The sequence below is a fragment of the Nematolebias whitei genome, chromosome 2 (assembly GCF_014905685.2).
Source record: "Nematolebias whitei isolate Nwh7 chromosome 2, NemWhi1, whole genome shotgun sequence".
Lineage (NCBI taxonomy): Eukaryota > Metazoa > Chordata > Actinopteri > Cyprinodontiformes > Rivulidae > Nematolebias > Nematolebias whitei.
Genome location: NC_056499.1, coordinates 21,853,823 through 21,866,600, shown reverse-complemented (window position 1 = coordinate 21,866,600; position 12,778 = coordinate 21,853,823). Strand labels below are relative to the sequence as shown.

The 12,778-nt window shown below is 39.5% G+C and overlaps 1 protein-coding gene across 1 annotated transcript; it reads left to right on the top strand.

Moving 5' to 3' along the window:
• Positions 1–1,931: 1,931 nt before the first annotated feature.
• On the top strand, positions 1,932–4,719 carry bcl2l10 (BCL2 like 10). Its single transcript, XM_037697551.1, has 3 exons — positions 1,932–1,986; positions 2,808–3,260; positions 3,967–4,719. Exons 2-3 carry the CDS (start codon positions 2,811–2,813, stop codon positions 4,087–4,089), a joined length of 573 nt encoding a protein of 190 aa, XP_037553479.1. The 5' UTR covers positions 1,932–1,986; positions 2,808–2,810; the 3' UTR covers positions 4,090–4,719.
• The last annotated feature ends 8,059 nt before the right edge of the window (positions 4,720–12,778 follow it).

Sequence of the window (12,778 nt, the reverse complement as noted above, 5' to 3'; positions counted from 1 at the left end):
TTCTTTTAGAAAACACAAGCTTTAACTAAATGAATTGGCACTTTTATATGGGGTGCTGTTTGTAAAGTTACAGTCAAAAATGAACATTTCATAAGAAAAAAAAAGGGTTTTTTTCAGTTATATTTGCACAGTGTAATTCATACATGTATAAATGTCATAGTTCCAAACTAAATATTTAATTTACAAACAAAATATTTAGTTGACAAACATCCTAACTTGCAAGTTAAATATTTAGTTAGCAAGCTAAAAATTTAGTGCCATGCTAAATATTTAGTTTACAAACTAAATTTTTATGTCCAAGCTAAATGGTTAATTTATAAACTAAATATTTAACTTGTAAGTTAAATATTTAGATAGCAAACTAAATATTTAGGTGCAAATTAAATATTTAATTTCCAAGCTAAATATGTATTTTCAAAACTAAACATTTAATTTCTAAGCTAAACATTTAATTCCTAAACTATTTAATTTGCTAACTAAATATTTAGCTTGGACCTAAATATTTATTTTCCAAGCTAAACATTTAATATCCAAAATAAACATTTACTTTCCTAACTAAATATTTAACTTGTAAGTTAAATATTGAGTTTGTAAATTAAACATTTAGTTTGAACATAAACATTGTTTGTAAACTAAATATTTAGCTTGTAAATTAAATATTTAGTTTGGAACTATGACATTTATAAACATATGAAAAACATAGTGAAAATATGGCTTTGAAAAATAACCCCTATTTTTTTCTTATGAAAGGCTAAATAAACCAAAATATTGCTGTTAATTTTTGACTGTGTAACTTTACAAACGGTACCCCATACCTTTAGCCATTTATTTCATTGTATGTTTAACTGTTGTTATCTTATAGTATTACAGTGACATTACAGAGTATTTTATTACTCTTCACTTCTTTACGCTGTAAGGTGCAAACTTGTTGTGTTATGCCAGCTATACTAAAGAATCCAACGTCATTTACTGTATTTGAGGCAGCCACTGGAATAAAAGGCACTTTGCAGAAACATCAGTGTCTCTGTGGGTGTTACAGAAACACAAATGACCTCAGAGACCTCAGTTTCACCAGCTGGTGAGGCGACATATTTTGTTCCCAAGAGGATATTCTGTTTTTACAGATCTGTTTGACTAGTTTGTTTCCGCTGTTGTTATTATTATTATGCGCTCAAAGAATTGGTGTATTTGTCATTTAATGTAAAATACTATGCACCCTGTGACGATTCAGTTCACAGTTCAGCTGTCAGTACTTGTTTTGTATTTGAACAATTGTCCAAATCAAAAACTATTGGGAAAGGAACAACCCGAGGAAAACACCAAGGTAAATGTGAAAAGACAAATGACGAATGAGATGACAGCAGGAAATGACATTGTAGTGAAAGTACCCAAATGATGTGTCCGGAACTGCACTCTCAGCCATTCTTTGGTTTCTTCTGCTTCTGATCTGGAAAACCAGGTTATGTCAGGTTACAGTTTTGTTGGCAAATGAAATTAGTCTGAATTTAGTTTTTAATGTATCTAAGGCTGTAAGTTTCTAATGTATGATCAGTAAAAATATAATGATAGCCAAATAATAATTATTTAAAAAAAAGTTTTATTTTATATATTAGGTCTCAGCTGAATTGCTTTGAATGAATTAAAGTAATTTTAAAAATAATAAACTTTATGGTATTGAAATTAGGAATTAAAAACAACGCATTTGGCAAATGTATCCAAATAAAAGTGGCTCGTTGTGTTAACAGATGCTCAAATAACTTAGTGTAGTTGCCTATATTCTCTGCGGAGGGGAATTTTTTTGTGTGTTGTGAAGAGCTGCGTATTTTCCCTCTGTGGCTCTACGGGCTCTGGAAACCGGAAGCAACACCCATATATAGAAACTGTGGGCGGAGTAGATAAATGCGCCGCTGGGTGGACGCGCTTAACGTTACCGAGGTTCTCCTTCCGCCGTCTGGGTGCGCTGAGACCTGTCATATCGCTGGGAGGGTAAGCTTTTTGTCGAGATAAATTATTTTACTAACACATATTTGTGAGTTATTGGGTATAAGAGCCATATTCGAACGGAGGTGGTTGTGTGATAACCCGCGTAGACCCGGCCGGCCCCAGCGCTTTCAGTTAGTTCCTCGTAAAGAGTAAACGGTCCTTTGTGTCCTCCATTGCTCTCCTGACAGTCGGCGGAGGAAGACGGCAGCGGTGCGACGTTCAATTTCACCGGTTTTAACGCCGAAAAAAATCGGACAATTAACGTTGCGCTGCTCTCCTGAACTCCGCCGCTGTCTTTATTGTGTTTTTAATTAATGTCACATTTCAGTTAAAATTGATACAATAAAGCGAGTCGAGCTATACTCGAGCTTTTTCTTGTGTCGCTGTTCGGCGTCGTCGCTTTCGAGTGACTGACACGTCGCGAAGTGACGCACGGATTTTTCCGTTGCCTTTTTTTTTTTTTTAAGATGACAAAGAAATAAAAAATGAAGGAAGGTTCACGTTGTGATAGCACAACAAAAGCCAAGTGGTGGATGAAACAAAGGCCACTTTACCAGATGTTAATATCTAGATGACTTCTAGTAATCCTCTTACAGACTGAAAAAACATTCTTCCCTCTTAATCATGTTTTTGTTGTTTATTTTAACAATAAAAACTGATCTCAGGATGAATCAAGTTTCCAGTTTCGTTTTTGACACATTGCAGACTGTGACTAACTTTAAGGGTTTAAACGGATTAATGGTATTTATTGTCATCCCAACAACCTGTTGTTAGTTTTTAGTAACAGTACAATGTCTGCATCATGACGAATTTTCTTTCTTCAGAAAATGTCCTGTGGGCTGTGGAAAGAGACCCTGACTGTAGCGGAGGACTACCTGTCTCTACGCTGCCCATGCCCAGCTCCTCCACCTCCCAGCGGGTCCGCTGCCGCCGCCATGAGGCACCTGGGCCAGGCCATGGAAACCCAGCACAAGGCCCGCTTCCACTCCTTGGCCCAGAACTTCCTGAGGCATTGCGGGCCGGACCTGTCCTCCAGCCTCAGGAAGGTGATGGACGAGATGGCAGGAGATGGACACTTTAACTGGGGGAGGGTGGTTTCCCTCTTCACCTTCACAGGGGTGCTGGTCAGACTGCTGCAGGAGCAGCGGAGCTCAAAGCCAGGGCTGGACCCTGGTCAGCAGCAGGAACTAGAACCAGTAATTTGTCGGACGCTGGCTGAAACCATAGCTGATTACCTGGAAGAGCACAAGGACTGGTTGCTGGAGAATAATGGATGGGTATGTTGTTAATCTACTAGCTGATGTGAGTCTAAAACAAGCTGTAGATAAGAGCTTTATAGACAATAATCAACTTGCTGCTGTTGGAAACTGATGTTTTATTATCCGCTTGGGTTGATCTTAAGGACCTGTTTTTAAAAACGGCTGTTCTTTTATCATCATTTTGATCTTATTTGCAAACATAAACATTCAAGTTCAATGAGTCTAAAAAAAACAAACATTTTTTTGTTGCTTTTTAACTAAAGTGTCCAATTATTCAGTCTTAAATCCCTCTATTGAAGTCAACAAACTGAATACAACAAGATTGAATGTCTCCTTTTTGTGAATGGGCTTGCCCAACACACACACACACACACCTCCTTTCTGTAGCTGGCAGCTGGTTTCAACAGACATGAAACCATCACAGCCAGATGGACTTTGTAGCAACAGTCGACGCTGTGTTGAGTTTGGCGTCCTCCGTGTTGAAGCTTAGTGTTGTGTGACCAGAAAAACACGCAGCTGGAGAGCAGAGGGAACACCTGGAGCTGAGGGCAGGTGCACGTCTGCACAAAGGTGTGGCTTCAGTGTGAAACCACACAGTTGTTTGAGTGATTAGACTCTGGATGTGCCGTTTATATAGAATGTGTTGATATAACCAGTGGATGCCTTTTTTTTTATGTCTCTTCTGTAACGAGATGTTTCATGTTGTCTTTGTCTCCCCCTGCAGGAAGGATTCTGTCAGTACTCCCGCAGTGCCAGTGAGGTGAGTCAGGACTCGTCCATGAAAACTGCGCTGGTTGCTGTCGCTGGAGTTGGTCTCGCCGGACTCACCTTCCTCCTGGTGCGCTAGTCCACACGTCCTCAGTCAAGTTCTCATCCAGGCAGAATAAGTAAAAGCTTGAATTTTATGTTTATGCTGCAAAAACAAAAGTTGCAAATTCTGTAGAATTTTGTTTTCTGGGTTTTGATTTCACGTTATCCCAACGTGTGCACATTTTCAGACTCTCTACAAGCATAAATACTGACACTCTGCGTGGTCCTAAAGATTGTACAATTGATTTTATTGCCTTGAGAAAATTTGTGAACGACGTGAGTTTGCATTTCTTTGGTTAATCAGTGAAGCTCAAAGCTCTTTCATTTCTCCTCCTTTGTTCCAGCTGTGCAGCTACAACACTTTATTTGAACATTGTGACAGATCTAGGTGTAGATTTGAACATCAGCTGCCTTTTTTTCCACGTGTAACTGATAAAGTACATTCTCATGTAAAATGTGTAAATTAATATATTATATTTGATGAAAACTAAAGCAGCGGCCTGGCCTGAGCTCCAAGTTTCTCCTGTTTTTTTTTGTGAAACGTTAGAGTTTTGAGGTCAGCAGATCTGTGGAGATGATGACCACACAAAGGTGCTATGACATGTTTCAATTCACCAAACCAGGGACCAATCTGATCATTAAAAATCTCATTTCTATTGTACTCCCCACCCCCTTAAAAAGAATCTAATTATATTTTTGCATCGTTTTCTTTTATTTATTGTAATGTTTTATAATAAAAAAAAAAGTGCATAATGGTTTGATTCTTTTGGGTTGTGTGAGTTTCAGCTGCTTATCTCCTGACCTTTTTGTTTCTGCCCTGAACATCAGCAGCAGCCAGGAAAGTGTGAATAATGAACGGTCCAGCCTCTTTCCATGTGCAGACAGATCGTCATAAATAAGAAATGTTCTGCCGTCTCAAACATCCTGAGGCTCAACTTCCACTGAACAGGATTTTTAACTGAAACACTGAGGAGGAAACAAACATTTCTAACTCGTGACAAGAACTTCACACTGATTGATGTGTACCAGATAAGTTCAGAACAAAAATTTGATGCATCTCCTGTACGAGTGGTGCGAGTGCCACTGCCGGCAGTAAGTCGAACCCCTTCAGGCTGGGAGTTCATAACTTTAGAATAAGAATTTCTCTGTACAGCCAGTGGGGGGGCTGGAGTCTGGTTCTGCTTTTTGCAGATGATGGTCCAGTTGGTGTCTTCATGCCACTGGAGCGGTACAGCAAAGTATTTAATTGATGTGGTCAAAATGAATATCCAGGAGAGGCTCGGAGTAGAATCGCTGCTCCTCCACATCGAGAGGAGCCAGTTGAGGTGGTTCAGGCATCTGGTAAGGATGGACCCTCACCTTCGTGGGGAGGTTTTCTGGGCATGTAAACCTGGAACGAGAACCTGGACATGCTGGAGACTAGCCGTGGGCAGCTGTCATCTTTGAAATAGTTTGCTCCGAGCAGGAACCACAGCTGAGGAGGGTCCACAAACCAGCAAGAACTGGAGACATTATGGGTCGATGCTGAGTGAAAGTCTGGAAGCAGCTCATGTCTCAGCTGAGCGTTCCTCAGGAGGCTCTGGAAAAATGGGCCTCCCTGCTGCTGCCCCCGAGACCCAACTCTGGAAAATGCTGGATGGATGAACCAACAGCAAAATAAACTGCAGTAAATGTTTTCTTAAACGTTACGACGACCGGTAGCTGAGCTTTGAAGTTGGGAGGAGTGTGTTAAAAGATGGTAGCTCCACTGGGTGGAGCAGAACCTGAGTCACAGCTTCTGAACCCTAAAGCTCTTGTTGAGGTGCACAAACATTACTGAAGATTTGTGGACAGAATATAATGTAATGTCATCATTGTATGTTCCCATATGGCAAAATTGGATCTCTGCATTTAACCCATCCACCCCCAGGTGGAGCAGAGGGCAGCTATTGAAAGCACCCGGGGAGCATTTTTGGGGATAGGGTGTCCTGTTCAGAGACACCGCGAGATGTTCAGTGACCGGGGATCGAGCCTGGGACTTACTGTCCTGCCTCGACCCCCAATATACAATATATGGAAACTGTGTTGTTAGGAATGTTTGGTTTTGGTTTCAACCTGTTTTGTGACCCACGGGGGGTTCCTACCCAAACGTTTGGAACCAGACTTCTGTGTAAATTATTACTTTTCTACTATTTGTATAAACGGGGCCTGCAAACAGTCAACTCGAGTAGATTCTGCCCTGTGCTGCCATGTTTGTTTCACAGGTCGTTTGGCTGCAGCCTGAGCAGCTGCTGTCACTGGAGGGACACGAGTACAAGTCGTCCTCAGGCGTGTGTCTAGACTTTGTGTGCAATATTTTACTTTTTAGCCTCTGAGGAGCAACGGAAATGTAGAGAAGTTTCCACCAGGATGCTGGTAATCCGTCGTGTTTTTTTGTCCTCTTTCAGGAACTCCGTTAAGAAAATGTTTTCATCTCGGTTCTAAGAAAAGCCTCGAAGTGAGGAAGACAAACGAGGAAGGAAATGTGGGTTTCAGATCATCTTTCAAATACGTCCTCTCCACACGCTGGCATTACCAACACGCCTGCGTCAAACACGTCCACAGCCATCGACTCTTGACAGGCCTCTGGTCCTCTCACAGATTGGTACCAACGTACATGTGATGAGGCTCAGCCACTTAACATGAAACACGCCTGCAAATCGAGAGTGAACTCACTTCTTTACCTAAACCGAAAATTCTCCAGATCATTTACAGATCCTAAATGACCAACACGTTTTATAGCTTGCAAAAAAAAAAAAAAACGCAACATTTGATGGAGCACCAACTTTAAATATGACCTAAATAAGATCTGACGAGTCAAGAGTCTGTTGTGCTTGTGGTGACAGTTCACACTGGTTTTAAATGTTTGTGTAGAGATGCATTTTTATTCATTGCAAAGAAGTGACATTTTTATTGTAATTTTTTTTCTGCTCACTTTATTTCAGTTCAGCCACAAACAAACGTGAATCTGTGGAGAGCTCCTCTAAAACAACTCAATAATCTGATCAGCTGACTGCAAAACTCTGAACTGTGTCAACTCGTAGCCTACCAGAACTGCAGGGGCACCCCTAAAGAGGGGAACCAGGGGATGATTGGTGGCAATGGCCACCCCTAATTAGTGGCCTCCCCTTGGCAGTTTTATTCTCCAAAGTCTCAAGCTTTTGCTTGGTGAGCCTTTTTCTTTTTTTAATTCTCTTGTCTATTTAGGATTCATAGAACTTTGCTACCTTAAATTGCTTTGGAGCATTTAAGGGTTTAAAACATATTTTATTTAAACATAAAATTAAAGCTAGTCCCGCTGAATGAGGACAACCGATCTAAGTTGAACAGAATAAAATATTCAGGTGCAGAAAGTCATTGTCCTCAACATTAGGATGAGTTAGGATTATGTGTGTATAATTTTTTTTTTAATAAATATAAATTTAGGAGAGGACGAGCTTCATCATGTTAAGAAAAGTGCTTTACTTTTCTTATACAAAAAGGAACTAAAGTAGACTTGTGTATACCAGAAGGTGATAACGCCTGTATTGTTTATAAACCCAATATGGCAATGCAACAAATATGTTCTGGCTTTTAGTTTTGTGTGCACCTCATCTGTAATATTAGTATCAAATTAAGAATAGAATTCAAAATCTTACTTCTAACATACAAAGCCCTCAACAACCTAGCTCCATCTTATATTACAGATCTTATTGTTCCGCATTTTTCAAACAGAGCACTTCACTCTCAGACTGCAGGTTTACTTACGGTTCCTAGAGTTTCCAAAACACAGAATGGGAGGCAGATCTTCCAGTTATCAGGCTCCTCTCTTGTGGAACCAACTTCCAGTTGCTGTTCGTGAGGCTGACACATTGTCCAGTTTAAAGACTGGGCTTAAGTCTTTCCTTTTTGGTGCATCCAATAGTTAGGGTTGGCTTGGGTTTCCTGAGCTGTCCCTTAGTTATGCTGCTATACTGCTGGAGGACAAACTGACCACATTTCTTCACTTTACTGTCTTTACTTGCTCTACCCGTTTGGTTTTTGTAATTTTTTTCTATCCTTGACGTGTTTTTGTTTCTTCTAAAAGAGGGTGCACCTGCACCTACCCCTGGACCTGCCCTCAAACCCAGCTGGTTGTCCTGAGCCTGGCTCTGCTGGAGGTTCCTTCCTGTTAAAAAGGAGGTTTTCTTTTCCACTGTTGCCTTTGTGCTTGCTCAGAATGGGAGACTGCGACCAAGTGAAGATTTATCGAGTCTGCTGCTTCCTTAGATACAGAACTTTACTAATTGGCTTGTGCATGTATATGAACGTTTTTGTTCAGTGCCCTGAGACGATAACTGTTGTGATTTGGTGCTATGTAAATAACCTGAATTGAACTGACATTAATATCAAACGGCTATAACTGAGTAGCTCTCGTAAAATCCTTTGCAGCAGGATGATCAGAAATACTTCGGCTGGCAATGGTTATAATGTTGTGGCTGAAAGGGGCTGCCTGAACATTGATCTAAAAGGAACCGATTCTGGACTTTACTGTAAATCTCAAAATGAAGTTATATTTATCTCATGGTTCTGCTCGTTTCCTTCAGCAGTTTCTACCCTCACAACCATTTCTCCATTACGCCAACAACGTGCAGCGCCGTCACATGGCCTGTGAAGCAGAACTATGACTCGCTCTGATGTGGCTTCCGGTTTCCTGTTGACTGAGCCTCAGTCTCCCAGAGAATCCCCAGCAGAGCCTCGAGAGCAGCTGACAAATTGTCGTGTGTTTATATGATGGATTATGCACTTCAGAGATTACACGGATGGGGAAGAAAACTAAGCCTGGAGTCGAGGCAGATGGGCTGCATCTGGTTTTTTTGTTTTTTTTTTGTGGTTGCAGTGTTTAATCTGATTGATGGAAACTACCGTACGGATCATCTGACAAGACGAACATCAGTCTGATCAGTTTGAACCTGATGCAGGACTGGTTCCTCTATCAGTCTGTCTCATTCTGACAAATACACAGAAGTACAGTCTGCATTAAAGGCCAAGTCAAAGGTTACCATTCAGTGCCTTCATTCACAGGAAATAATAAAACAGACTGACTGTATCTGAACAGGGTACTTTTTATTTCTAACAAATGCCATTCTGGGACAGCTGTGGGTAAGATGCTGCAAGCTATGGGGTGCTTTTTGCAAACTTACACAATCAAAAATTAACAACAGTATTTTGGTTTATTTAGCCTTTCATAAGAATTTTTTTTTTTAATTTCACAGATTTTCACCATGTTATCCATACCAATACCATAGTTCCAAACTAAATGTTTAATTTACAAGCTAAATATATAGTTGACAAACTAAATGCTTATGTCCAAGCTAAATGTTTAATTTACAAACTGTTAGTAAATTAAATATTTAGAATAAATATTTAGCTTTGAAAGTAAACACTAAACATTGAATTTCTAAACTACATATTTAATTTGCTAACTAAATATTTAGCGTGGACCTACATATTTATTTTCCAAGCTAAGCATTTAATTTACAAAATAAATATTTAATTTGCTAACTAAATATTTAGCTTGCAAATTAAATATTTAGTTAGCAAGTTAAATATTTAGTTTACAAACTTCAACTTGCAAGTTAAATATTTAGTTTATAAACTAAATAGTGAGGAGCTAATATTTAGTATACAAACTAAATATTTAACTTGCAAATTAAATATTTAGTTTGGAACTATGAAATTTATAAATGTATAAATAACAGTGAAAATCTGACTGTGAAAAAAAGCCTATTTTTTTCTTATTAAAGGCTAAATAAACCAAAATATTGCTGTTAATTTCTGACTGTGTAACTTTACAAACGGCACCCCATTCCAGTTAGTGATGTTTTCACAACTACAATTGACAAAAAAAGAAATCTAAATCTAGGTTCGTAGTTGGTGTGCCTTCAAAACTTTGTTTTTCGAAGGAGCCCAGCAGAACGCTTGTATTTCTCTGCAGTGATTTTTAATTCTGACCCAAAACTCCATTAACTTTTACGCTTACTAACGCATAAAATCAGGCACCACACTCCAGATAGATTCATACCCACTAAACATTAGACGTCGAATGCATGTGCAGATCATGTCTATATCAAGTCCGTCAGTCAAAGACCAATAATGGACGTCTTCACAACGTGCAAACAAGGTCCACCATTTGGACGTCTAACCATGACCTCACTTGTACGTCAATATAGAGTGCAATGTTTGAACGTCAGACTTGGAGGTCATATAGACATCAAAGACAGGTGTGCCTTAAGTGAATATAATCATAATTTATAATCATAAAATTTACAATCATAATTTACAATCATACAAGAGTAACTGTGCACAGTTACTCTTGTATGGTTGTAAATTTGCATGGATCGTTCATAAACCAACTGTTGCTATTTTCTGCATTCATTTCTCTCAGAGCTATTTGCTCTGTTAATCCAATAAAGAGGATAAAGGAAAAATTTAATGAGTGATGATTCATTTGTAAACCTTAGTCCAACTGTTTCTAGTGGGCTGAGGACCAGTTTCCTCTTGTACAATGGATGGTCAAATACACTGTTTCTATACAATTTCCAGTATTCAAGAATGGTGTTCAACCCTAGAGTTTTGGTCCTTTACATCTGATTTTTAATTTACTTTTATACAAATGTAATTACATATCAGTTTTATTGATATTTAACTTTGTAAGAGAGAAATGTCCTGAACGTGCAACGAGTGCAGCGCACAGCTGACACAGAGGAAGATGTGAACACTGTTGGATCTATGCAACCACAATGCATCGCACAGTACTGCCAGTGAGCGTGCAGCTGTTGCAGAAATGTAGCCCCATACTTGCAGGACATCCAGCGCAGTTCTTCCATGAAGACTGTCGTTAAAAAAAAAAGGAGATTCCCAAAACACACCAAGGTGTAGTTCATCAGATTTATTTGCAAAGCTTTGGAGAGCAGTCCATCATGCACATAACATTCAATTACAAGATTACACTTACCAGGGCTCTCATCCTGCTCTCACTTCCTGAACAAGTTAGTTTTATAGAATAATCTTCCTGTCCGAGCCCTGCAGGCACGAAGGAATGGATCCGAGTCAAGGACTCTCTCTGCTGAAGACACGTCACCATATCATATCAATATCATATCAATCAGCACTTGAGGATATCAAAAACAACCAGTTCTTTCTGTTCCTCACTGACTGGTCACAGGCAGAGTGATTACATGGGACCGTTTATCATTCACAATCAGTCAGTAACTAGAACTGAGTATAATGTCTTAATCTTCTTTGATCAAGTAGAAACAGATGACACAAGATGAATGCATGAAATACACATCGTCTCAACAAAGACCACGTCTAGGCAGAAGGTGGGTGGACCTGTGCCACTCAGGGAGTTTGGCTCTTCCCGTTTTCCAGCTCGTCAATTCTCACTGATCCAGGACTTGGTGCATTCTGTTCCTCTTTCAGTTAATGATGCGTTTCCACCTGCACATGAGGAACGCTCATTAGCTCCTGTTTGGCAGAGCAGGTGCTAATGAGCGTCTTATAATCCTATGTAATGATCATTATGTGGGGATTAGTATAATTCACCTCATTTTAATCCTAGACTTTGTGCCAGTGTACCAAGAGCTGTTAGTCTGCCACACATGGAAGCGTTCTTATCAGTTTGTACTAAACCATAATTGAGTAAAATAAATGTCATGCCATAGACCCATTTTAATGACAGATGTTTTCTCTTGAAATCGACAAGCTCAGGCGTAACACTGACAGCTGCATTCCACTTGTGCACCTGTGCAAGCTGGTTAACCGTGAAATGTGCAAAAAGCCAGCATGAATCATTGTGAGCACACTGTGACCATGTCTCCACTTAGCGTGTGGTAAACTGGCACAGATAACAGATATTTTGGGGCGTCACTCAAGCCACACTCTTAACCTCAAACTATACTTAAAAACCCAAAACATGTGAGCGTTAATGAGTTGACCCCTTTATTCAGAAAGACATAAAGCATGGTAAACCAGTCAATGTAGGCCAATGACTGTTTCATCCCCACCCTCCCCTCTGACCTAAATGTTTTATTTGTGAAAACCAGGAACAAGTCGACGTTATCTCGCTCACACTTCAGCGTGTATAATACGAAGACGCATTGTTCTGATTACTGGCTTCAGGCTCGATGCATATTGATGCATATGATGTTATCTAGCAAAAACAAAAGTACAGAGCAGTACTTCATGAAGTATTTCTGTGACATCTGTTAAGGCGGCTGATCTGATCACTCAGCAGGCACAGACTGTTGACAACAGACACCACAAACCGGGCCGGCTGCTTTAGTTTTCATTTCCTGACATCAATAGGCGACATTATACCATCTGCTCTTTGATACACTTTTTTTAAATTTAAAATTAAAGTAGTCGCTCTCTACTTCACGGTTCGACTTTCGTGGACTTGCTATATTTTTATTTTTCAACGCACATTAACATATTTTTAAAAAAATTAAAAATTGTACAGGACAGATTGTCAACTTTAATATTACTCGTGATTGGGACAGTACTGGATATTGTACAGTAAAAAGTTAAAAAAATAAAAAAAAAACTTCGGACAGGAGACACCATTTTGTAGTTTCCTCTCAATAAGCCTATACTGTATTCCTGCTCATAATGACTACATTTCCCAGAAGCCCCGTGTCCTTCTGCTGAAAAACTACAGGGAAAGTTTTGATCTGATCGGAAAATGG